This window comes from Pagrus major, chromosome 14 (genome assembly GCF_040436345.1).
Source record: "Pagrus major chromosome 14, Pma_NU_1.0".
Lineage (NCBI taxonomy): Eukaryota > Metazoa > Chordata > Actinopteri > Spariformes > Sparidae > Pagrus > Pagrus major.
This window is the reverse complement of record NC_133228.1, coordinates 8,622,919-8,650,297: the sequence shown is the minus strand read 5'-3', so window position 1 is coordinate 8,650,297 and position 27,379 is coordinate 8,622,919. Positions and strand designations below refer to the sequence as shown.

Here is a 27,379-nt window from a genome sequence, read left to right as displayed (position 1 = left end):
CAGGGAGTAGCTTCTCTGATTTTTATGGAAAGTGTTGTGCTGTCCTCTTTTATTATGTGATTCTTGGCCTCAATTAGCAGTAGTAGATGCTTGCTGGGTTTGGAATTTTATGAAAACCTCTTGAAATATGACATATAAAATCAGCTGAACCAAAAAAATCCTTGGATATGAGAGAAGTGGAAACACTGTCAAGAATTGATTTGCATCTTAAAAGTTGTTAGTGAGTGCAGTGTCAGCTAAAGGTGACCACATTTTATATTCATATAGAATAGAAGGAAGTGCACTTGGCAGCTGAAAGTCTTCTAATGCCCAAACAACCATGATGAGAAGCTAATGCAGGAGTCAGACATTTTTGTGAGGTTTCAGGATGTCCAAACACATCTTTTAACTGATGCACAGAGTTTGCGTGTGTGTGTGTCTGCGTGGGTTAGTGTCCTGTCTGTGGAGTGTGTGTGTTTGTAGTTTAGCAACAGTGACAGTGTGGGTTCATTCTTCATAGTGTTCACCACATCAATCAACATCTCACTAAAAGCTACAGCAACTCTTCTCCTCCTCTCCTCTCCTCTCCTCTCCTCTCCTCTCCTCTCCTCTCCTCTCCTCTCCTCTCCTCTCCTCTCCTCTCCTCCTGCCCATTTCCTCCTGTTTTTTGCCATCCGCCGCACAATGAAAGAGCCTCTTGGCTTTTTTATTAATAGTTAAAGTGGCCCCCGCCTGTCACTGGGGACAATAACTGCAGCCCTGTTAATAAATAAAAATAATAACTAGGAGATGGAGACAGAGAGGGAGTGCTATGGAAAGAGAACAGGCGACACTGCCATTTGTTGTTCCCTCTCACTTGTCAAAGCTCTTTGGCTTAAAAGCCTCTGTCATTGTTGAGGGAGAGGGGGCTGGAGGGAGAGATGAGAGTGAGAGACAGTAGAGAGAAAAAAGGGGGGGGGGGTGCGCCAGGGGCTAATAGCACCTGTTGGGGTGATGGTGAGACAGCTGTCACGGGGGGGTATAAAAACACAGGAGCACACTCTTTCTTCTACTCTTTCCTCGTCTATACGCATGTTTCTTCCCTCCTCCCTGTTTTTGCAACAAATTCTCCGTCTCTCCTCCTCCTGCTAACTTATTCCCTCAAGGCTACGATGGCTTTGGACAGAAAGCACTAGGGCACATCAGGGATGCAGCGCTGAAACTCAGTTTGCTGACTAACTGGCTGAGTGGCAGTGTCAGAAAAAAATAACCAAGGACAGACCAGTCAGAGTCCAAGGACTAAGGAAGGTAGAGGGATTTAAAAAGGCAAGAGAGAAGGATGAGAAAAAAAGAGAGAGAGGTGCACTGCCCTGAAGTTCAACATTGATCTTCTGCTATTTGTGTGTATGTTTGCGAATGTCCCATTGTAATCAGCGGAGCGTGAATGCTCTGGTCTTGAAGCCAGAGGAAAGGACCTGATTCAGGCCTCTGGGGAAGCTGTAGGCGCGCATGCACTAACACACACAAACCGAGGAATAGTATGTAGGACACACTGCAGTGCTTTGTGTGTGTGTGTGTGTGTCTGAGCTGAGCTTGTATGTCTTGACTCTCTCGCATGCGTTCTTGTTTTTGCGCGATCGTGTGTCATTTTAAAGCCTAAAAATCTCCAGGTGGTTCCTCATCCTCGTTTCCCCACTCCATCACAGACAGAAAAAATGGAGGGATGAAGAGGAAAGAAAGACGTTTAGGAAAGCACTGCTTTTTGTGTTTGGATGATGTTTAAAGTACTTTGGTTTGTTGTTGAGTGTGTGTGTGTGTGTGTGTGTGTGTGTGTGCGTTAATGTCTCACTTAGCGGAGAAAAGCGCTAAGCTGTTCAGCTCAACGCACCGGACACTTCGCTCTCTCTTGCGTCTCGTGTTTGGGCCCCAGTGTGTGTGTGTGTGTGTGTGTGTGTGTGTGTGTGTAGGCAGGCTGTCTCATACCAGTGAGATTAAGACTTTTTTTTTCTTAAATCACTCTTGTCATTATGGAAAAAAAAATTAATCCAGTCACCAACAAACTTTTCGCCTGCCATCAGCAGTTGCCAATGTTTATACTTGTGTGAGTATGTGTGTGTGTAGCTATATATATATATATGAGCTCATTCAAGTGCATTCATCGTGCATGCATGCGTCTGTGTGTTTTGTGGGTGTTTGTGCATTCAAGTATGTGTGTTTGCGTTGGCTGATGGGGTTAATCTCCCCACTCAAAGTGTAAAACCTCTTTCCTTCACAAGGCCTCGCATCCCAAGTGCAGATGGCTCCCAGTAAATAGACTACTCCCTCTCCCTGTCTCCCTCCCTCCTTCTCTCCCTCTCTCTGTCATCCTCTTGCTTCACACTTTCTAGTCTTCCTTTGTCTGATCATATCCCTTCTTTCCCTTTGTCCACGTCAATAACAGTCAACAGGGTGATTGCAGCATGTCTGTATGTGTGCATGCGTGTGTGTGTGTGTGATGTCTATGAGTGCGTGTACATGCACACATTGAGGATTGATTCTCTACATGTGTATGCTCTCTTGTGTGACATTTTCATTTCAGTCACAGTGCGTGCGTGTGTGTGTGTGTACATCCACATGTGACCATAGTTAGGATTGCAATTAGTAATTCTGCGGGTATGTGTCTGTGCGCACACGTGTGTTTGTGCAGGGGTGTGTGTGCGTGTAAGGGGTCTGTGGAGTGTGTGTTGAAAACAAAGCGCTAGCTGATAATGTGTCCATTGTGGCGGGTGCATTAAGGCCCTCTTTGTCTCAGGGCCCACAGGGCTAATGATTCTCTAGCAGCAGGTGAGAGGGAAAAAGCCTCTCTCTTTCTCTCCCTCTCTCCTCCACTTGTCTCTCTCTTTATCTTGCGCTGCCTCTCTCGCTCTCTCCCTTTTGCTCACTTGTTTTTGTTCTTCAGATTTCCTCTCTTTCGATTATCAGCTTCTCTCTTTCCACCTTTCTCTCCCTCTCGCTCCCTCTCTCTCCTGCTGATGCGGCCATTAGGCTGAGCTGCCGCTGCCTTTATTACAGCAAATGGACTTTAAATGAGCTTTATTGTCATGTTGGCCAGCCAACTGAATCCCTCTCTCTCTCTTTCCTCTGCAACCCCCCTCCACCCCCCTCCCTTAAACAGAGGCCCCCAGCATTGAGAGGCTGTTGTCAAAGGACTGGAAGGATAAACTTTTGGCCATGGGCTCAGGGCACATCGGAGAAATCAAAGGTATGGTACAACCAAATAACAACAGACCTAAACTTAATCTAGCTGTTAGGAAACTCAATTAAACCTTTGAACTTGATTGATGCACCTCTGAGGAAAAACTTCCATAAATCTACATTAAAACCTTTAAGAAAGACTAATTTTAACTTCAAGTCTTTCTCCCTGATATCAAAATAAAGATAATGCCCATTTGGTATTTGTCTTTGTCCATGGTGATAGTTCTGACGAACTGCTGGCAACTAATGTAACTTTTCATGGTGCAGATTCACCAAATAAAAACAGATATGTAAAAAAAAAAAGCAGGGGTCGGGTGTAGCCCAGGTGCAACAACATTTTATTTCCTGTTTCCATCAAGCATTATGAGAAAAACAGCAGCAAAAAACTAAAACATAGTCATCCCGATAGAAATGAGTGAGAGGAAATCAACGTGAGAAGTTGCTTAATAAGTTGCTTAAAATTTGTAGTTCTGTTTATCTGTAGTTTAATGATTCTGGTTACATAATTTGATAATACTAAGGCTCAGAATGTCCCATCAACATTGAACACAGAATACTACCTCTTTCCTCTATCGAATAAAATACATTCAGTATTTGGTGTCTTGAAAGCCTGCCGACATACAGAGAAAAACCCCAAACAATTTGCATGAAACTTTTTCCTATCATGCACGCTGTCCTGGATCATGAATGCAACCACTCACATGTTAGTTGATGGCATTAATGATGAGCCCAAATTATCCTAAAAATAGCAATAAATGCCATGCCTAGGTAAGACCTCCAGGCCATGAGCCTGTAAGTAAAGGGAGTGAAATTAAAAGAAAAACTGGTTCAAGGTTAAGTTGAACTGAACTGAGCTAAACTGGTATTGACTGAATTGAGTTGAACTGAACTCAAATGAACTGACCCAAGCTGCTTGCTACGTCTCGTGTTTGACCAAAGAGTCAATGACGCCTCCGCCAGTCCATCAGCTCTGTGTTAATCTCGGTGTTAATCACCCATTTTATCCACATCAACCCTTCTTAACATCCCAGAGCGAGACAGACAGGCCAGGACAGAGGGCACGAAGTGAAACAAAAAGCGGAACAAGAGAGCTGCGCTGTGAATATGCAGGAGCAAGAATCAGCCCGAGACAGAACGAGAGCACGAGGGGGAGAAAAGATGTAGAGAGAAACGAGAGAGAGTGGTGGAAGAGTCTAAGCCATTATTCCCTGTAACTCCAGGGCAAAGCTGTCGTTCTCCTCCAGTAATTGAGCTTCATTAGGAAGCAAAGCAATATGTAATCAAAGAGCCTTGCGGAGCGGGATGGCCGTCGAGAGGGGGGCTCCATTGATCAAACCCCCTTTTCCCAGCTCCCCGCCGTGCTGACATTTCTGTGTGGGGCGTCCCGCTTGGCGCACCACACAGCAACAGCTGGGGAGAAATATCAGGAGTATGTATGTTTGCATGTGTGTGCTTGTGCAGTGGTAGTGCAAGTATGTGTGCCAATGGCAGTTGAGTCCATTTAGATGGTGCTTACATAACAATGTGTGTCTGTGAGTGTGAACTTGTGCCTGTGATTGTGGGGAAAAAAGAGAAATATATGGAAAGTCAAGTGTTCATGCACCCGTTCGTGTTAACAGTTTGAATGTATCGGGGTGTGTGTGTCTGTGTGTCTGTGTGCGCACACATTGCTCTCATTTGTCCCTTGACTTTTTTCCCCCCATCGAATTCCATTGAAGAGCTTTTTGAGGGGAACAAAGTGATTTTGAGCCACTGCCTCCCGCTCCGTCAGCCTTATTGAGAAGCAACATCGGTAAAGGGCCCCATGCGGTTCACATAGCAACACACACATACACACAAAAGTATGGAACTCACAGGACTATAATAAATATCCCCACAGTATATAGTGTCATTCCTATCAGATCTATCAGAGAGTGACAAGAAAGAGTGATCTCATAAACTCTTGATTTTCCTTTTGAATTGCCCCTCATCTGTCTTTACACACTGTACGACAGCCCTATATACAGTATCAGCTTGGTTCGGCACTCCATGATGTTACACTGAGGGAAAGATTTAAACCCAAGCCCCAAGATTCTTTATGGCTGCACCCATTTAATCAAATCAAAATATCCTTTGTATCATTTAATTCACATTTTCTCAAACTTCTGCCCACAATGCGCTGCATGAGCTTTTAAACAATTTCCCTCCAGTATGAGAAGCAGTAAACAGCAATAATAAGATATTGTCTGTGGGTTACAAATCATATAGTCAGTCAAATCAAGTAAACTTGAGTTAGTGGAAAATCAGGTTACTGTTAACCAAGCAGTGTGTTAATCAGACGTTAATTTTATCAGCTTAATATTAACTTTATTCAATTATTTGCAGTAATTGTGTTAAGGTCTCAATGTAAGTATCCTTCTGAATAGACTTCTTATACTTCTTATACCTCCCTGCAGCATGTCTCCCTTCCTTTTCTTCCTCTCCTTCTTCACCCTTAACCCTCACATCATTCCTTCACCATCTTCTCTCCTCCACCAACATGTCTGTGTTTTATCTCTTTAGTCCTTCCCGCTCCCCCACTCTCTCTCCCTTCCTGCTCAGCCATCTCATCCCCGCTTCTCCCGCCTTACCAGGGGGGAGTTATCAATGCAGCCGGGTCATTAATTAGCCCTGCGAACGAGGTGACAAGTATAACATTGTTACAAATTGGTTAATTACGCCACGCGCATGTGTGTGCAAGGGAAAAGGAGAGGATTGGTGTTGGTTCGGCAGGCTTGTAGGTGAGCGCGGGCCATAGCAATCTGCCTAAGGAGGAATGTGTGTAAACCGATGGAGGAAACCAGTTATCGATCCACCCGCCCGCCTTGCAGCAGCTGAGGAAACAAGCCAACACAAGCTGATTTATGGGGCGACCGCAGAAATTCTCAAAGTCTGAATGGGAGGGAAAAAGGCAGCTTGGTCCACGTAGGAGTGTAAACTCATCTCAGTTAGGAAGCGTGTTGTTTTCTTGGATTCTCCTTCGTCTTCTGCAAATACTCTGGTTTGCTGATAAAAGATCCACAGCTGAGAGCGGATTGAGAACAGCTTGTAGAAAAAGAATAGAGAGGCTGTCTTCGTTTTCACACACCTAACTAAAGGAATGTCCTTCCACCTCAACGTACTTACTGTTTTGCACAGAAGCGCCCAGTTTTACTGTGTTTGCATTTGTGCGTGTGCATGGATGTGTGTGTGTGTGTGTGTGTGTGTGTGTGTAAAGGGGGGTTAACCCCAACAAGAACCCCCTACAAGAAAGACTCCTTTGATCAATCGTTTCACCTTTGCAACCCCCCTTATCCTTCTTCTCTCCCCCTTGCCCCCTTCCTCCCCACCTCTTCACCCCCCATTTGAACGGCCTAACGTTTTTAACACAAGGCTCTTTCTTGTCTTGGTCAGCTTTGGCTATACACACACACAAGCACGCACACACACACACATTTCTGGCTCTACAAAGGTGGGTCTGTGAGTTAGGACAGCGGCGTGTTTATTTTTCCAGCGGCCAGTGCTCCCGACAGTTGCCTTTATTGTTCATTGTTGGCGGATGGATGGAGTGCGGAGGGAAGTGAGGGAGGAGGAGGGGTGTCGGTGGGCAGTGGAGGCGGGGGGGACAGGGGGGCAAGGAGGTTGCCACCAACAGGGAGGACAAATGGATGGCTCTCACCTTCCCGAGCAGTCAAAGGCCAGGTCAGCAGCCCTAGCCTTCACTCCCTACATCCCTTCTCCCAACTCCCCCTTTCATCCCCTGTTGCGTCTCTCTTTCTTTCCCTCTCTTTCTCCTCTTCTCTTCCTCATCTGGTTTGACTGGCGCAGGAATGTGGCCCTGTTAAAGGTAGCAGCTGAAGAACAATGGGGGATTGTGCTGTTCCACACATGCACGTCACACGCACGCACGCACACACACACACACACACACAGACACTGAAGGCATGTAGGCAAACATTGGTACATATGACCAGACATGGGCACACACACTCGTACTGATTGTGCCTCAATGTGCCTCTCTCTAACTACATCCTGTTGAATGATTTAGGTCTTGTGTGAAAGTGTGTATGTGTAATTGTGTGTGTGCGTGCGTGTATGTAATGGAGCTGGTATGTCAGGATCTGAGAGGTCAGAGGTCAGGCCATGCTAAATGTGAGCAGGAGGTTGGCTGACTGCAGGGTAAACACAGACCAGACACACTCTCCTTCTCTCTTTTTCTCTTATTTTTCCTCTCTTTCTTTCACACACACACAAAGTACAGCTTGATAGACCAATCTCCAAATTTACCCACAATTCAGTGCCAATCAAATCCTTTTATATTTTACTGGAAGTTTTAGTAAGAAATGTAAATTTTCAAACCTGGCTGAAGATTTATTTTGTTTGTTAAACATATGAATCTGGCTCAGATTGTCCATTTGTTTTGCCTCCACATTTTGACTGTTTACAAATGTTTCCTCAGCCAGATTTATTTTCATGATTTCAATAAGGCAATAAAGGCAGTGATGAATGTGGCTTGAGTGATCATTGCTGGCCTTCTGCGCCCAGGAAAATAAGTCAACATCTGGTTTTACAACTCTGCGGCACACATACGCACTTCACCAAATGCACCTTCCGTTGACGTGCCCCCTCCTACCGTCTAAACCCCCTAACCAGACATATTTTAGCTTGGCCAACAAGCCGTGGATAGCTTTACACCACTTTGTTGTTTCTTCCTCCTCCTTTCCTCTCCTTCATGCCTCTGACCTTTAACCTCACCCCCACAATCCTTTCTGGCCTCCGGATAGCCATGAAAAACTCACAAAGAAGAACTCAGCATGACATCCCAGTTTTAGATTTTGTATAATTTTTTTTACCTCGTCTTCTTTATCATTTATAACCACTATATAAACATGTAATAAATGGCTCATAACACTGTTGCATGCAGTAATATTATTCATGTATTTGTCAACAGCCAGAACGCCTGGAGGTTGCTGTATACACAAAAGGAAAAATAAAAATAAAATATGAAGTTAATTGTTTACAAATTATGGATGAACAATCAAACATTTGTTTTTAGCCTAAACAAAACCAAACATTCCTTTTAAATGATGGCGTTTCAGAGCGTAACCTCAACCGAGTCTTACAATCTTCTTCAAAGTGCTACCATCTCACCTTTGACCCCTCTTCCTCCCCTCCCATCTCTCTCTTTTACCATAGGTACCCCAGACAGCCTGGCGGAGAAAGAGCGCCAGCTCATGGGCATGATTGGCCAGTTGAGCAGCCTGAGGGAGCAGCTCCTGGCGGCCCATGAGGAGCAGAAGAAGCTGGCTGCCTCGCAGATGGAGAAGCAGAGGCAGCAGATGGAGCTGGCCAAGCAGCAGCAGGACCAGGTAGAGGAGCACGCTGCATGTTAAGGGCTTCATTTGTAAATGCTTTGTACTGTATGTGTACGCTGCAAAGAAGAAAATCCATCCTAACTTGACATTACGTCTGGCTTTAAATTCAAAATGAATCACCTGAAGTATTTGGTATATCTCAGATCAGCACCTTTTAAGACTTTCTCCTCATCTGAAGATATCTTTATTCTTATCCACCATATTTCAAAAGATAAACTTCACAGTACTGTAGTAAAGAGGAAACGGTAAGCAAAGGCACATGTTTGGATACTGATTTAGAATCACAGTTAAATGCACACAAACATAAACATCACTAATGGTCACCATGAACCCTCACTCACATTTTAAGGTTTACAACAGAAGGTGGGCACTGACGTGTGTTTGAAGAGCAACAAATCACACAGGATATCACACACACACACATCTCATACTGTACAGTGTTCACACAGCTAGAGACATGCGCCATTGGCAGCATGAACACAGGGACATTGCACAGGAATGAGCTGAGGGTATGTAGTGTTAGAGCGGATGTAGCGGAGCCATACACATGCATTTACACACACACACACACACACACACACACACACACACACACACACACACACACACACACACACACACACACTGGCTCCCAGGCGAATGTCTGCCATGTATTTGCATAGAGAAGGGTTTCCCTCTTTGTTGTGCTTTTTAGCTTCTGGAGAGCTAAAAAGAGAACTACACACACACGTCTGTGAGGACAAATCACCTGTGACAAATACAGTGCCTGACAGTGCCCTTGGCTGCTCCTGCACCAGTATGCAGAGTCTGGCTGTATTTGAATGTACTGTACGTGGATACTGTATTCTTGTTTTTCCATTCCACTCTATGAGCCACTGGAGTGTTTCTGTGCAGAAGTTAATTATTTTTAAGACTTAAAGTTGTTGCTTTCATGTAGAAAAAGTCAGAATAACTCCAAAAGAAGTGCTAGTTTACAAAACAGAATGAAATTACATTAGAAACAACAAAACAGAGTAAATAAATGTGTCAAAGTGACAAAATATCTATTGTTGATTAGAATAAAGCATTATAGCTGATGGACTTGGAAATACAAAGTGTGTCAGTGTGACTCTGTAGTCCGTTTGGCTGTGAGCTGAGTCCAGATGAGATGAGCCCTTTAATATTTCATACCAGGGCATCGACCCTCTGTCGTGCAACTGGGGCCTGGGAGACCTGCAGATGTGTCGCATCTCCCACAGGCCCTGCACACACACCAAAACACACGCATGCACATGTGCACACACAGATACTGCATATACATTCTAATAATGTGTTGTGGTGCGCTCTGTCCCTCAGATTGCCCGGCAACAGCAGCAGCTTCTGCAGCAGCAACACAAAATCAACCTCCTGCAGCAGCAAATCCAGGTGAGGCCAGTTTGCGTGTGTATGTGTGTGTGTGTGTCCATCCATGTGTATGTATCTTTCAAACTGTACATGTGTCTGTGTGTGTGTGAATGTGACTTGATGTGTGTCTGCAAGGCCCACAATTTTGTGATTGTGATTGTTGCAGCTGTTCTTTGCTCAGCCATCAGCATTTGGGGCCCGAATCAGCGTCGCTTATAGTAGCTCTTCCTCCTCTAACACAGAAACACAAACACACACAAAACCTATGTAATCACTTTAAAGTGGTCAGCCTGCTTGCAAAAATCAGAAGTCAGGTGCTGGCTCGTACAGTATGTATGGTTTAAGTCTTTATTATATAAATCACATCAAACTTTCAGTGAAGTATACTTTTTTATGTTTAATCCATTGTGTATTTCAGTGATTGTGAAGGCGTTTTCACAGACAGAACAGTAGATGGGCTCAGTTAAGCAACAAAAACATTTACAAATCCAGATAACAACAAGGTTAATCTTTTCCATGGATTGAAATGTAGCCAATCAAATGTTAGAATAAGGTCAAATTACACCCTCTAAAATGTGTACCATGGCGACTACATGATAGCTAACGGACATCGTTATTAGCCACCAGATGGAACGCACATTTTTCTCCTGATCACATTGGCATCCACTAGAGGAATTCCCTTCACAAGAAAATACTAGGAAATGCAAACTTAGTTTACTTCTTATTTGGAGCCTATTTGTTATGAACAAGATTTAAACAAATCTAATCATGCAGATTGTAGACAGAAGTGAATAATCTTGTATAGAAAAAAAAAAATCAGCAAAGTAAATCAACTAAGTCCCTCTGAATGTGAATCTCTGTCTTCAGCTCCTAAGAAAATGGGTGGGTATGTATGTAACACTTAAAAATGGAAGTATTGTCCTTTTGGGTGCTACACTGGAGCCTCTATGTTGGTCCAGGTGGCTTGGAACGAATAGCCCAGGCCTTTGTAAAAGCAGATGACACTGAATTTTGAGCTGAGAAAGCCGGGCTTTGTATCATAAAGAGACACCCTGTCCAAGAGGGAACACACACACACACACACACACACACACACACACACACACACACACACACACACACACACACACACACACACACACACACACATTCCCTTTCCCCCCGAGAGGTTAGCCATACACAGTTTGTGTGATAAGAGACCTTGTGATAGCATGTGTGTGGGACGTGTGTCTATGTGTGTCCCCGATTCTGTGTAAAGCAGCTGTGTTTATTTGCTTTGTGCAAGTTTAATTCTGAATTGTTCGGGTTTTGTGTCTTTGACAAAAAAATAAGAGAGCGCACATGTTTGTTTCTGAGGATTTCTCTGTGCATTCTAGAGCGTCCATTTCTTCATCTGTGCATATGTGCGTGCATGTGTGTGTGTGTTTTCCGCAGCTGTGTGTGTTAAGCTATAAACACGTCCGCTCATGATTCACTCCCTCACGACCCCGCCGAGACAAAGCTCCCTTTTCCCATGACTTTGCAACCTTTTCCCAAACAAGCGTCTCTCCATTGAGCGGGCCCAACAATAGTTTCTCACAAGCAGGGGCAGCTGTAGGCAGCCTCGTTAAGAGAGGGACATAATCAACAGGGGCTCATCGCAGGAGCGCAAAAACACACAAAAACACACGCATTCACATATATCACACACATCAAAGTATGCACAAACACGGACAAACATACGGAAATATACGTCTTCACACTCGTGCACACACGTATTGAAAGCGGCCGCAGAGAGCGGCACGCACTTGCCTGATGATCAAACACACACTCATCATCAAAGACTTGGTCGAGAAATACACTGCTTAATCATTCATGAAGAGATTGTCCGCACAATCCCACAATACAATGGCCTGCCAGAGAGAGGGCACCAGGTTCAGTGTGTGTGTGTGTGTGTGTGTTTTGTGTCTGTATGATAAACCCCTTGTGATTGCATTTCCCCCTAACGAGGCTGAGTTCAGCTGTCCCTTCGTTTGCGTGTGTATGTGTGTGTGTGTGTGTCTGCGTCCTTGGCTTTGTTAGGCCCAAACCCCCCAAAGGCCTGTGAAGAATGCTTTCAACCGTCCACTTGGAAGAGGTGATGAAATGAAACGAATAATCAAGCTCATGAAAAAGAGAAGAGAGTGACACACATCCCTCATGAAAGGAGGACAAATTATTTATTGTCCTCGCGTCCGGTTTCCTATTTTTTCTCACCCTGAAACCCAAATCGAGCTAGCTATATGTGTGTTAGCGTCCACTATTTAGGCCAGCAGCACTCGCCGAATGTGTGTGCGAGGCGACAAACAAGCAAGTTCATTTACAGAGGCAGACATGACAGCAACACAAGCTAATGACATACGGTATGAACAGGGCACACATGCACACACCATTCATTAGTGCTCACAAGTCAGTGATTGGCTCCCTTATTGCTCTGACTAATTCATTCTACCTGGAATTATCAATGAATTAGCATCAATTATGATCCATTAATTTTGTTACACTCATATTAACATTCACGGCAGCATGAACACATTCATTCATTAACTCATTCACGTTTTACTGTTTGAGGGAGGTCTGCTACAACTCATCCAAGTCGTGAACCTTTATCCAGACTAAACTTCTAATCCTAACCGTTAATAGGTCATAAACCCTTACCATACATTATCCATACCCTTAACCCATAAAAACTTAATCCATATTTTAATCTTAAACCTAAATACAAACACCCTGAAGCTAAACATCTCCCCCAGGGTAAGTAAAGACCAGGAAAAATGACCTTCACTTTGAAAAACTTTGTGCCAATCTGAGGGTATAACACAACTTACTCTCCTAAGAATTATAAACCAAAAACATGTGTGCACATAAAGACAAGCAGACAGACAAAAACACACACACATGCACTCCTACCCCCTGCTAGGGGCCGTCTTGTTAAGCTCAAAGGGGTGAGCACATTTCCTCACACTTCTTTGCTTTCCCTCTCTTCTTCTCTCATTCTAATTAAACGACTTGTCTCCAAGGCTCCCTCCGGTGTTGTCGGGAACGAGTGTCGCTGCCGCGCGAGGAAGCGCAACGGGGATGAAAGGAGCTCACCTGCCGAGCGGCTCAGGGCTTACCTTGAGAACACACACGCATTTTCATAGAACTGAGGCAACACACACTCACAATGTACAGTATATTTGAAACAGAGGGATGAGGGGACACAAGTGTGTCCTGCCTAATGAATCAAAACTCACTCAACCAAAACACACACACACACACACAGTCGAGTGTGTGTCTACCTCTTTACCTCTTTTGGCTGTGTTTCATCTCATCAAGCACTGTTGCTGTTGGTGGGAGACAGAGAAGAAGAAAAAGTGAGATAGAATCAAAATGACTAAAGCCACCTGATGCTTTGACTAGTTTAAGAGAGGCCAGACGCGGCGGCGACAGCGGCTAACAAGCTCTCAATTAAGGTTAACCTAGATGGGTAACTCAATCAGACATACACACACACACACATATACACACACCTTCAAGTGTAATAATACCTGATTTAGTCACACCTTTTGTCCGTGTTGAATATGTTTCATTCTGTGGGAAGAAAAAGCCAAAAACAAAAGCAACAGTAATTGATTTTCATTTATTTTCACACACGTACAGTATACCACATACATGCACACACACCACCACCTCTGTACCCTGTGCATAGGAGCGGCTAACCCAATTGCCTGTGTAATTGTTTAATCACTCTCATTACACTGCAACCAGTGTAATTTGTGTGTTCCTTACATGTCGATGTGCATGCACAGACTCACAAACTGGACCATAACCAAGCAGCCATTCCTACTGAGACCCACCCTCTCTCACATGCCTTCTCTCTATTGTACCCACACTCAGACACACCTGTGTGTGTGTGTGTGTGTGTGTGCATTCAGTCCATTGGGACATGAGCCATGCCCTCTACATTCACAGCAGGCTGACCTCTAATAGCCCCTGTCCATAGAAAGTTAATGGACTAATATTAAAAGCCACCTATCTCTCTCTCTCTCTCTTCGCTCTCTCTCTCTCTCCAAATTAATTATTGGTTCTATCGCTCGCACGTCCCTTCTTTAGCAATAGGTCATTCAGGTCTTGCATTAATTGCCGGAGCATATGGTCGCCAACAGATTTTAGCTGTGGGACTCGCACTTTAGCGGGGGCTATTTTTTTCGCGCGCTCAGATGCGAGCCATATTGTGCGGCGCTGGCAGCTATTGTTCGGCGCATTAACTTCATAGAGCTAATTACTCCCCAATAATAACTTTACCTTGGAGTTTTTAGCGCGCCGCGTGCCAACCAACCTGTTTCGCACCCCATATGTTAATTAGCGGCCACATCTTCATTATGCCGCAGCGGCGCTTTAAGTTCAAGCTGTGCCGCCTGGCGCGTGGTGAACGCAGCCTCGACTCGCTGCCAATTATCCAACTCTTGCTCCCCTCTCCGTCTCTCTTCCTCTTCCTCCCTCTCTTGTTCATTCTGTTCCATCTATCTGCTGTTTATTTGCTGAGAAGTTCTCTCGCCAGGGTGAATTGTCGACTTCTCTCTTTCTTTCTGTCCTCTTTGCCCCTGTGAAAGTTCTCAAGAAAAAGTTTCACACGTTTTCTTTATATATATGTGTGTGCTTTTTCTTCCGTTCAGAGTATTTTTCTTTGTTTTGCATTCACTTATCGCTGATTAGAGGATTTTTTATTTCAGATGAGTTCCAGTTTTGTTTGCTTCAGGTTTCTTTTTTGGACGGGGAGGGGGTTTGCAGATAAAAAGCGGAGCTCCTTATTCTGCACGTCGGCAGCCTACAGTAGCAGCAGTGTGATGTTTTGTCTGTGTGCGTTGTAGGTTTTCATGTTCACTTTGGGCCTGATGTGAAAGAGAAGCTGAGGAGTGCGTTATTCCCCAAAGCGCCTGCTGTTTCAGATGTGCCTTTTCCTTTATGTGGGATCTGGAGATTGTCTGATAGATCTGGCCTCGCTCTCACTTTCCCTCTGTCTGTTTCTCTCACCCTCACTTCTCTCTCACAGGCTTTTCTTTCCTTCTGTCAATGCATCTCTTTGTCTCTGATTCTTCTTATTCTCTGATTTGGGAGAGCTCTCTCCCTCGTTTTTCTTCCTCTCAGCTTCAAAGTTTACACTATGATCACGAGGCTAGCACACAGAGCTCATAATCCACTTTAAGGTATTGCATTATTGTATAACCAATATTGGGAGAAATATCAGATTAAGTCATTTTGCACATGGTAAAGGAATGTAAATAGGAAGGAATGCACAGGGAGCCATTATGAGGGAGACGCATCCACTTCAATATCATATGATCAGATAGCGGACGAAGCTCCCTCACCCTCCTCACCCCTTCACACATTGAGTTTCTCCCTCAACCTCATCCGACCCATGTTTTCTGCCTCATATATATGTGCATTTATGGAGGTCAGTGTATGCCAGTGACCATGCTAAGCTTGTGTTGCTGCTCAACAGCTGTTACACACACATTCCCTCTTATATGTTGCTGTTATGTTAGTTGAATTATAATGGCAACATATAGGAGGAAAGGATTCTCCATGAACCGTTCTGTCTTACTTCGTCTGTATATTTCTGTTGTGTTCTAATTCCTTTGTGTCTGTCTCGTGCCATTTTGTTCATATCTTGTGTTGCTTGATCTTCTTATCCCATTGTGAAGACTCATGTGTATTGTGCAACAGTTCTTTAGACTGCTTAATGTTGTCCTATTGTGTGCAGGCTTTTTGTTATGTGATAGGAAAAGAGACTGATATTTTCATTTGCAGTGGAAGAAAGCAAAGCCATGTGTACACACACAGATGTCATACAATATATATGCCAGTGTGTCTATGTACAGTATGTATGTATTACAGCTGCCACAGACCTCTCCTCTCCTCTCCTCTCCTCTCCTCTCCTCTCCTCTCCTCTCCTCTCCTCTCCTCTCCTCTCCTCCCCTCCCTACGGTACATTACAGTATTGCTAGCCAGCTCCACTCCAGCATATGTCCAATTAGGCCTGAAAGGCAAAGCGGAACTGTTCTGTCTGTGATTCGTCCCCGCGGGGGTCCTGTCCGAGCATCGCGCTGGAACGCCTCTCCCTTCTGATCGCGCGGCACGGCGGTTTATGGTTTACCAAAATGGTGGAGTAATTATTGTTTTTGGTGTAAGGGGGAAACAGGAGCCGCTTGAAGAGAGCGCTATTCCCCTGCGTACTGATAGTTTGATTACAGTGCTGCTGGCTGCCGCATGCCGACACACAGGAGTAGGAGGAAGGAGGGGGGAGGAGGAGACACACACACACACACACACACACACTCATAGGTGTTTACAGTACAGGAGCATGCATACGCCGAGGGAAACTTGAGTATACACACACAGGCAGGGAAAGGGCTGTAAGCACTGAGAGACTATTTACCTGTCTCGAGCACTAACCACTTCAAGTGTCCGTGTCGCTGAGATATTGCCTGATTGTACCGTGGCACCGCCGCATCCTTATGATTGTGCAGCCATTTCCCGCCATTTTCATCATTCCAGATCAATTTTCCACATCAAACAGCTTTTACCTGTCCATTATCTTATGCAGCTATTACCTTGCTGCCCTCCTGGCAGAACAACAGAGACAGGAAGGAGAAGGAGGGGAGGAGGAGAGCTGAGATGAGAGAAAAAGTGCTTTGCAATGAGGGGTTAAGGCCAAAGACCTCAAGACCCTGTCAGGGATTTGATTTAAAGGGGCACTCTACCAATTTTATCAAGTTGAATTATGGGAAATGAAGGATCCAAAGGTTCGGGAGTGCGGCGTATACAAAGGGATAAAACTCAAGATTTCTTTGGCTTTGATTTCTTTGGCTTTCAGCTTTGAATTTGACAATTCTTTGTTTCTCACAAGCATCCCAACTTTACGGAAGTGCCAAATGCATTTGCTGGAGTGCACCTTTAATTCATTTTGTTTTGGTTGTTTGCTGTGGCAAGCAATCCATCCTTTAATTTTATTGTAGGCCAGCTCAAGAAGTTTTGATTTTAATCCAGTCTAACTCAGTCATATACTCTGCAGAGACCAAATATTTGGCCAAAACCAAATACTCTACTACTACTCTACTAATACACAGGAGTGAAAAGAAAGAAAAGTTTTACATATTTTCAGGACATGAACTGAGAGAAAGTCACAAGCAACATGAAAACTGATTAAAAGAGTTGTATTTTGTCAAGTACATAATGAAACAACAGGTGAACGTTCAACACTTTTGTCAAAATGTATTTTCCATACATCTGTTTGAATGGCATTTTTAAAGTTCCTTAACTAAAACTCAAATGGAGAGCCTAAAAAAAGAAGAAAATAGAAAAAATGCCTGAATATCAAATCAATTTTAATAATAAAGCGAAGAAGTACAGGAATGATGAAACGGATTTCTTAACTAAGTGATCACATTCCAGGACCTGTCTCTTCTTCTTTATCTTATTTCAGTACAGCGTAGGCGCAGCATTGTTGTATTGTTGCCATGCCCAATGTTTTTAAAAACAGAACCGGTGGCCAATAAAAACACTGTATGTTTCAACAAAAGCAAGACAACACATAAAACTTGAGGCACCTGTACAGCTGAAGAGTTACTGAGGCTCCATTGAGTACGTTTCATCCAAAATGTTGCCCAGTAGTTTATAGAAACACATTGATTTTCTTGTCCTTACTTTTTGGAAAATTGCTGAAAATTTGCAAGGAATTTGGCTTGAGCTCCTTCCCTTTCTTCATATCTGTGGCCTCTACATCATACCAGCTTTACACCTCTTTACAGGTCGATAAGATTCCGTATTTTCCTCCTCGTGTCACCTTTTTCCACTCTCCATCTCCTCCTCACTTCCTCTCCTCGTCTTCTCCTGTCTTCCTCTCAAACTGTCAGTCAGTCCATCACACGCGAGTCTTTGTGTGTTGTTTTTGGCAGAACGCTGTTTAGTGCAACCATCTGTCTCCTACTTCTCTCTCTTTCTGTCTCCTTCTCTCTCTCTCCCTCTCCTGTCGTCCCTGCCAAAGCCACCCATCGAAGGAGCTTTTTTCTGCTTCTCCTTTTAAAATCCTGGAAACCTTGTGAAGTCATATGGCTCCCTGCCGACGGGCGCGCACAGAGGGTTGTGTCTGTGCGTTTGTGTGTGCGTCGATGTGTTTGGGTTGTTGGGGAGGGGGGATTGATGTGGGGAGAAGGGAGAGAACATCATCTTCCAAATACAAGGAAAGGGCCAGCTGTTGTGAGAGTTTTGTGAACTCTCCTCATGAGTTGCTTTTTGTCTTTGAATCGAGAGGACGGGTGTTTACAGTCTGAGTGTGTGTGTGCGGCACGTCATTAGTGTTGTATGTGTTCCATGTGAATTATATGAACCTGAATGCATATGATTCTGAGAAATCATTATGATGTAATTCAGATGTAACTGTCTTCAGAATGGTACTTAAGGCTATTACACACATTCACAGCGCTATTTTTAGCATTACTGTGTTGTTTTCCATGCATGTCTGTGAGTGGTCACTCAAAGAGATGCCAAGGATGCTCATGTTTTTTTCTCCCTTTTCTCCATTCTTCCTCTACCTCCTCTTCCCCCCCCTTTCCTTCTCTCCCCTCTCTCTCCCCTGTTCTCCCTCCTTCATCAGCAGGTCCAGGGCCAACTCCCTCCGCTGATGATTCCTGTCTTTCCTCCAGACCAGAGGACGCTGGCGGCGGCTGCAGCCCAGCAGGGTTTCCTCATGCCCCCTGGCTTCAACTACAAGCCTGGCTGCAGTGAGTAACATCCACACACACACATTCATAAATAGGTGCAACTTTCAGTGTAAAAGTTCTCTCTATGTGTGATGTTTCAAACGTTTTTCACCAAGCAAGGTAGAGTCTGACCGTTTTCCCACACAGGGAGTCGGATTGTTTCCCAAAAGACGAGCTCGCCCCTACAACAACATCTCTCTCTTAATAGAAAAACCAGTCCAAATACACCCTTCCTGTTTACACTCTCAATCTCTCTCTCTTTATCTCTCCCTCTCTCGCTCAGTCCTTTTGGCTCCTTCCTTTTGTCTTGTCTATTTTTTGATTTATAAAAGCAACAAAATACAGGCGTCCTGCAGGACATGTTTTTTTTTTTTTTTTTTTTTTTTTTGGCTATCACGCTCCGGCTGTGTGGCAATGTGTTGTTTACCATGATAGAGAGAGAGAGAGAGACAGAGACAGAGAGAGAAAGATAGAGAAAAAAGTGGTTGGTGCTTGCCAGGGGATGCTGGGAATAAATGCACGATGGGGGGGTTAGCAGAGGGGGGGGTGTGGAGGGTGGTAATGTGACCTGCCCCAGGTTCTCCTCACATTAACACAGGACGCAGCCAGAACATGTTTCCAATACAGCCCACACACACTAACACACAAACACACACAAATGTCCAGGCAGCCAGCGATTGCTTTGTGATATCGCAAATACAAAAAAAACTTAGACACAGACGTGCACACAAACGCAAGCGCGTGCACACCAAGTTCCCCCCCACACCCCCTTAGAGTTTCACAGCTTCCCAAACAAGTCCATTCCATTTTAATTAGTGCCATCTTCACCCACGCCCACTGCCCACGTAAATACCCTGTCAAGTGGTGGGCTTGTCTTTTCACTGCCTCCGCCAATTCCAACCGGATTGGCACTCCGCGCCAGGCTGGGCCGCCCCTGAGAAAACTCTCTGGCAACTTTCAAAGTTGTTGTTGAGTTGATGTAGTTTGGTGCTGCAGCTCTAAATAGGACATGTGTAGCATTGTGCTCTGACATATTCTCACGGCGCTTCATCGCTTTGAAGATATGAATAGATTTTATCTGCACAGTATGGACGGCTGTTCAGTGTGAACACTTGTTGAACAATAACACAATTTGTCTGTTGTCCAAGTCACTGACACAACATGATAAAGCTAAACTGAGGACTTTTTATAATCTGTTTTTAATGTTTCTAAACAGCACTGCATTATCTGGTGTGACTTTCATCATTTTCCGAGAAGTTGAATTTGAAGCTGACTTTCACTTTTGACTTTTATTCCAAAACTTCGATGTTTAAAAAAAAAAGTTCTGGGAAGGCTGGTGATCTCAAAGCATTTCAGTCATAGAAATTATACAAACATAATGTGTTATTCCACATATGGCCTCTGCAGTGACAAGGATTTTCAGATTCTTGTGTTTCTCCTTTCTCCTACTAAAATACATTTAAAGGGGCTTTTCTAGTGTTTTAACATTGCACTTTTGTAAAGTTGGGGGACTAACAAGAGACAGAATTAAAAGTAGAATAATCAAAAATGAAGCAGTAGAGGCCGAGATATGGTGACTTTTAGTTTGCATTATGGGTTAGACTAGAAAAACACTGGATCCTACATTTCCCATTGTGCAACCCAATAACATTTTTCTTAAGACAATCTCTGCCTGCTCTTTCAAACTCAATGTCTCAAGTTCATAACAGGCTGTCTTTGCAAAATTTTAAACCTTAAGCTCAAGAAAACCCTGATTACATCATCATGATATCATGTGAAGCACTCCTTGGAGAATTTAACAAATGTAAAATTGCACAAAAGGCTCCAAAGGGATATCGATGACATTTTAGTTTCTCTCATCCCTCCATCTATCTCCCTCTTTGGTCTGTTTGTCAGTGAGAAATTTCCTCCTCGAGGTCGCTGTCCTCAAGCCAAGAGCAACATGTTTGCTTTCCTCCGTCCTTCTCCCTTTGTTACAGCGACCCCCAGGAGGAGCATAAATATCCACCCAGCTCATGTTTGTCCAGGGAGCGAGGAGAAAAGACCCATCTCCTAGAATACACAGTCCTGAAATAATTCTTTAATCCCTCCTGCCCTCCCTCCCCGCTGGAGAAAAGAATGTCTCAGCTTTTTTTTTTTTTTAAGAACAGAGTTATATGGGAAAATATGTCGGAAAAAGATTCTTGGCTTATGCCAAGTGCACACACACTTAGACGGGCACACACATCCACAATAGAAGGTCCTGATAGAGCCAAGAAGCTGACCGCTGCACTAAAGGTTCAGGTCAGAAATGCAAGGTCAAGCCCTGAGAACATTCCCAAGTTTTCTCCTCGCTGTGATACCAGTGTCTAAAACCTGACCTCCATGTGCTATATTTTGGTTTGTGGGTATGACCACATAGAAATCAGACCTGTCAACAGGCATGTTTTACTCAATAGAAGAATGATTAGGTACAGTATCCCTCCTCCTCTCTCCTTTTTTCTCCCTATCTGTCCTTCCTCACCCTCCACCTCCTCCTCCCCTCATCTCTGACCTTTCTCTCCCCCCTTTTCTCTCTCTCTTCCTTTCTCTCGGAGTAATTACAACACAGCCTATCAGCACCTGGTCACTAATAATCCACACCCGTCCTTTTCTCTCCACACTTCTGTCATCCCCTCCACTCTGTTCGCCCATCTCTGTCTTGATTTATCATTCCTGACAGAGGGGGGGTGAGAGGGAGAAGGAAGGGATGGATGTGGAGAGTAACTTGTGAAGAGAGAAAGATGACAACAAGAAGGACTCAAGGAGGGAGAAAGTGGGAGACAGGCGAGAGAGACTGAAAGCTCGTCCTACAAAGCAGGAGAAAAGACAGTCGAGGGGAGAAAAAAGAGAGGGAGGAGAGAGCAGCAATCGGTAGTGGCGGCTCTTAATTACGGCGCTGGGGCCAGCTTTATCAGAATCCCCTCACCTCGCTGCTCTTTGTCAGGGGTATTAAGGAGGAGGACACACAATCAGGCTTTTCATTAAGGCCCTACCGGCAGCACACACAAAGGACGGCTTTAACAGCTGCAGAGGGGGACTCAGGTGGTGGTGGTGGTGGTGGTGGTGGTGGGTGGGGAGGCGAGCTGATGGGCGAGGGGAAGAGAGGGACGAAGGTGGTATGAGAGGGAGGAGAAAAACAGGAGGATGAGGGGAAAGGGACGAGGATGCAGAAAGAGATTGAGGATGAGAGTGAGGAAGGGGAGATAGAATGAGAATAAAGGACAGGGCGAGGGAAGATTTTGATTTAATATTAGTGAAATGTGTTAAAAAGTGTGATCTTGTCTGGTTTTCTTCAGGTGACCCCTACCCTCTTCAGCTCATCCCCACAACAATGGCTGCTGCTGCTGCTGCCACACCAGGCCTGGGACCCCTACAACTCCAGGTAAGACTTCCTGACATGACCTCAGAAACAGAAATAGGGACAAAAAACAACAACAACCACAAGTCTTTGAATACCGTGGATGAAAACATTCAGTTTTCTTTTTCACTTGGGTGGTCCCATTGGGAATAAATCCCCTAACCCTGACAGTGTTCACACCACATACTGCCCACTGAGTTATACAAGACCACAAACACAGCCGCAGGGGGAGCTGAACAGCTGTCACAGTGTGGACAGTGGAGTGATCCCATAAAAACATGATCTTCATGATCAGAGCTCAAAAATCACACAGAACTGACAAGTGTAACCCGAGCCCCCCTGGCTTTGTCCTGCAAAAGGAAGTAGGAGACAGAAATATTCAGATTGACTGTCAGAGGTGGGTGTGGGTGTGGGTGATGCTGAAGAGATTTCAGTCTCTTTTAACAGCACAGAGGCGTATTTATATGTGATTCAGACACAGAAAAAGAAAATGCTATTGACTGTGATGGATTACATATCTAAAGCAACCTTCATGCCTTTGTAACACAATGTCCTTCATGTACTGACATGAATGGAACCAACTAGGAAAACACACTTGTCAAGATAAAACATATGCTTACAAAAAAGTGGTCAGCCGGTCAGTTATCTTTATGTTGCCAATAAATGCAAACAAATTTCTAATATTAACCAAAGATATTTTTTGCTGAAACTCACCACAAACTGTAACTGTTCAAAAATCACTGAATATCACTTGAATTTTAAGGAGGTTTTTCATTCCGGCCAAAAAAATGGGACAAAGTAAAGCTACATGCCAGACGTATAAAACTTGATAGCCATGTGTAAAGTTGTGCAAGATGTAAAGATGTAAAATGGCAGAGAATTTTATAGCGATGTATAATTTGATTGGACGCTGGAAGCTATCTGAAAGTTTAGAGCAGTCAAATTTAAGGGGTCAACCCTTATGTATGTATGTATGTATGTATGTATGTATGTATGTATATGTATGTATATATATATATATATATATATATATATATATATATATATATATATATATATATATACATACATATACATACATACATGTGTATGTGTGTGTATGTATGTATATATATGTATATATATGTATATATATATATATATATGTATATATATATATATATATGTATATATATATATATATATATATATATATATATATATATATATATATATATATATATACACACATACATACATACACACATACATACACACACATACACACACACATATATAGAGGTCAAACAGTGAATAAGCAAGAAAGCAGAAAGTGATGACAGAGAGACAAAGCCACAGAGAGGTAAAACCATAAAAACAAATGAGTCAACATCTGTTATCCCACTTATAAGGAGGATGAGTCTGACTTTAGTCTTTTTCCTGTCTGCATATGTAGAATAAGTGGCCTATCGCGTGGTAACCCTTACTTCCCCGACCACTGCTCGTACACCAACACAGACAAAAGCACACATCCAGACCTCACACACTTCCACTCAGATCCACATGAGCTTCAGGGGCCCCCTCTTCCAGGGGTTAAGAGCCTGCGCGGGCGTCCCCCAGTCGCCTGTCTGAAACACATTAACCTCCAGTGTTGGGCTCTGCCTCGGTGCAGGCTGCACTTGGCCCTCATGTCTCCTTGACACGCATTATCATAAACACACACACACGCAAAATATCCGAGAGAAACAGCTGCACTGACAGACATATTTTCCTGCACATCTTTTTCACTTACTGTTCACACATTTAGGGAATGATGGGAAAATATGGGTTAAAGGTTAGGCAGAGTGTGTGTAATACATTTGCACCTGTCAGCCAAACGTGCTGCCCCATATGCTAGACACTACAGGGAGAATAGAATAGCTGTGTAATTCTGTCATGGAGAACGGACCCCTCTGTCCACACTGATTTCATTATTACTCGCATGTGTGTGTGCGTGCCTGTGTGTGTGTGTGTGTGAGGACATTTGTGTGTTTAGCCTGAGAATAATGTCCTCTGCGTGTTATCACTGCTTCAATCTAGCCGTCCATATGTTCGACTGTGTTCAGACTCACTCAATCTCCAGTTGAACGGCTTTGTCCACCTTGCAATTGGATTTTTTTTTTTGTTTTTTTACCAGCAGGGAGGGGTGAGAGGACACAACAAGTTCAAAAAAACACATCTCACTCGCAGATTTCTTTCTTACAATCCTCCCAGAAAAACACACATACACACAAACACAGTCACACACTGAGATTAAGGCTTGTCACAAAGAAACGGATTTGCCCCAGCTAACACAAGTACAGATGTCTCAATGTGCATGGATTTCCTTTGGGATTGTCCCTGCGCCCTCATTTGATAAGGAGGTGTTTCTGTCGCCAAGACGAGACATGACAGTTAGCTCAGGCCTCAGGTCGCCACGGCAACAGAGTGGGTTTTGTCGGAGATGACACAGGTGAACCCACTTAACTGAGACACACACACAAACAGAGAGAGAAAATGAAAGATTTTCAGATAGGGCACACAATGAACTTCCCAGTTGCATTTAAAAGTGCACAGAAACATGCTGACAGATATGTTATTTCAACGTGGACAATAGAACTATACACACGCAGACACTACACAGTATATTGTGTCATTTCCTGTACACTAATGTTTGGCACAAATGTTTTTTCTTATATATGCAACATCATGCATTTCTTCCCTTACACCCATGAAATTGCATTAAAATGAGGACATGTTAAAGAAATACAGTAAACAGTTGTATTTATAGTCAAAATCCAGTATACTCTATTTTTGTGTCTCGAAGTGTCAAATATGATTTATTTTTTTGGGTCCAAAAAGGAACAATGTAATCCTTAAATGCAGTAAGAATATGAAAGTCACTAATATTTGAGTTTTAGTGATATGCAACACACTTCATATCTCAGGCATTAAGTTTTTTGAGGTCATGACCTTTAGTTTCAACAGGCTTCAATAGACTCATTTGAGTAGTTCATACTAATGTACGCAACCCATACTATACAAACACACCTTTTTATGTACCTACTGACATCATTAAAGCTGCACCGCGCACCTTGCTGGTGACCACAAATAGCTACTAAATGTTTGAATTTCGACAGTTTTATTACCCAGGAGTCCTGTAATGATCTTTCTCTTTCTCTTAACTGAGTGTTTGGTAATTTGTCTTGTACTTCCCTGTAAGTTTTTATTCATACTTCCGGTGAAGGATTAAAAAAAAACAAAAACAAACAGGATTTGAAGGGGCACTACAGCAATTTAGTATTGCCCATGTTTTGAAGTTGTTGGACTTAAAAGAAGTACATTTCTTTTAAATCATCAAAATTGTTGCAGCAAAGCCTGAGATATCTTGACTTATATTATCGATTTTTAGGTCAAAAGCCCCAGAAACACTGAATCCTACATTTCCCATGATGTAACTTGATGGCATCTTCTGTTTTAGCTTCCTGTCTGGTACATGCTCATGTTTTTTTAAGCTCCATGCCTCCAGTTTGTTGTGCAGGATTTCTAATAAAAAACTCTAGACTCCAAACTGTAGAAATAACCCTGATTACATCACCACAACCACATATCATATTTGTAGTTTAAAATTTATATATTTTTAAACATCACTTACATTTAAAGGAATAGAGGAAGAAATCAGTGATACCCTGACTTCATTGTGTAAAAACTATGTACATAGAAAGAAAACTGGATGGAAAAACTCTCAAAAGCACGGCTTTCAGTTAAGTGCAGTTCTTAGAAAAATGTATTAATCTCTCAATGATTTAAAGCTCTTTCTATGTTTAAAACATCCTCCATAGAAATCAAAAGAGTAGCACTTATAGTCAATGGGAGCTTAACACAGAATCCTCCACGGACGGTTTTCAAGGCAACAGAGGCTTTGGAACACACAAGTTTGGCATTTAGTATCTTAATCTGGGGGATGAGTGTGACATTGTGCATTAGAGCATGTTAATCTGGCTCCCTATTGACCCTTGATATCATTGATATCATCCATATCACATAAATGGACTAAGGAGGACAGAACGAGAGCTGAAAAAGAAAAGAAAAAAAGAAAAATGCACTTATCCGGGTAAGAGAGAGATCAGCGATAAAGGTGAAAAGGCAGAAGTACCAGAGAGGTATTTAGAAGGATGATCATTTAAAAAGGATAACCAGAGAAAAAGAGAGATAAGAGGGAAGGAGGTAAATTGAAGAGGAAAGGGTGGATGTGTGAGAGAGATTAAATGTGTGTGTGCGGCGTGGTATAAAGAGGGTCAATGGTGTGGGTCAGGCATCATATGGAGAGGCAGATGTTGGAACATATTGTCCTGGATTACCGCACTGTACACCGGAGAGATGGACGGGTGAACAACAGACAGGCAGTTTGAGTGAGGGAGGGAGGGAGGGAGGATAAAAAAAGAGGAAAAAAGAGACAGAAGGTAAATGAGAAATCAATTGAGCAACTCGTGTCTCCACAAAACCTTATCTGGAAGAGAGGACGAGTGTAGCAAAGCATTTTCGCGGAGGTGAGAATTGCTTCAGGGTTGATATCTTCCTTTTGGTCCTAAAGGCTTGTTGGGGTTGCAAGGAAATGCCATTTTGTGATAGCAAAGGGATCAATATGAAATCAATAGACAGCAGAGATAGGTGACTGTAGTAAGGCAAAATGTGCCTTACCTCTTCCCAGCACATAATGAGTAAAGGAAAAGGTTTTTTTAAATGTATAATTATAAAATCCTCTTTGATTGTCGGTGTGAAAGCCTACTTAATTACTTTATTGACGGTTGTGATAAAACGGCACAACAAATGGTTTCAAATAAAGTTAAATCACTTTGCTTGAAGTAAAAGTAACTTTTTTTACTCTTTTTTTAACATTCTTTACAACTAAAGCAAACACAAAGAGAAAAATATCCCAAATACTTGAAATGTTTGTTGTCAAAGAAACTCCACAGATTTCATGCTGTTTATGTTTGTCCTTGAGGCTGTGCCCACAAAGGTATAAGAAAGGCATTGTAATCATTTTGTTTAACCTTTACCACTGTGTTCCTCTTTCTACATTTTTATTTTATCCATTGCATAGTTCAGTCACAAATATTTTTCAATTACTTAATGAGAATAAAGGCTCAAAAGGAAAAGGACAGATCGAAAGATGTGCAAAGCAACAGAGGTCTACAATTAGTCCACCCTTCTCTTCTCTTTTTTGTTTTTCAGTACAGAACACTAATAATACACTGAAGAAAACATGGTCAGACACAGGAAGTCAGACAGAC

General features: G+C 43.2%; 1 protein-coding gene across 1 annotated transcript in view; it reads left to right on the top strand.

Moving 5' to 3' along the window:
• sox5 (SRY-box transcription factor 5) overlaps positions 1-27,379 on the top strand; it is an 82,485-nt gene that overhangs the window by 31,101 nt on the left and 24,005 nt on the right. Inside the window, 5 exon segments of the mRNA XM_073480853.1 lie at positions 3,113-3,199; positions 8,386-8,558; positions 9,900-9,968; positions 18,604-18,730; positions 22,027-22,112. Of these exon segments, the coding sequence (XP_073336954.1) occupies positions 3,113-3,199; positions 8,386-8,558; positions 9,900-9,968; positions 18,604-18,730; positions 22,027-22,112 (542 nt within the window).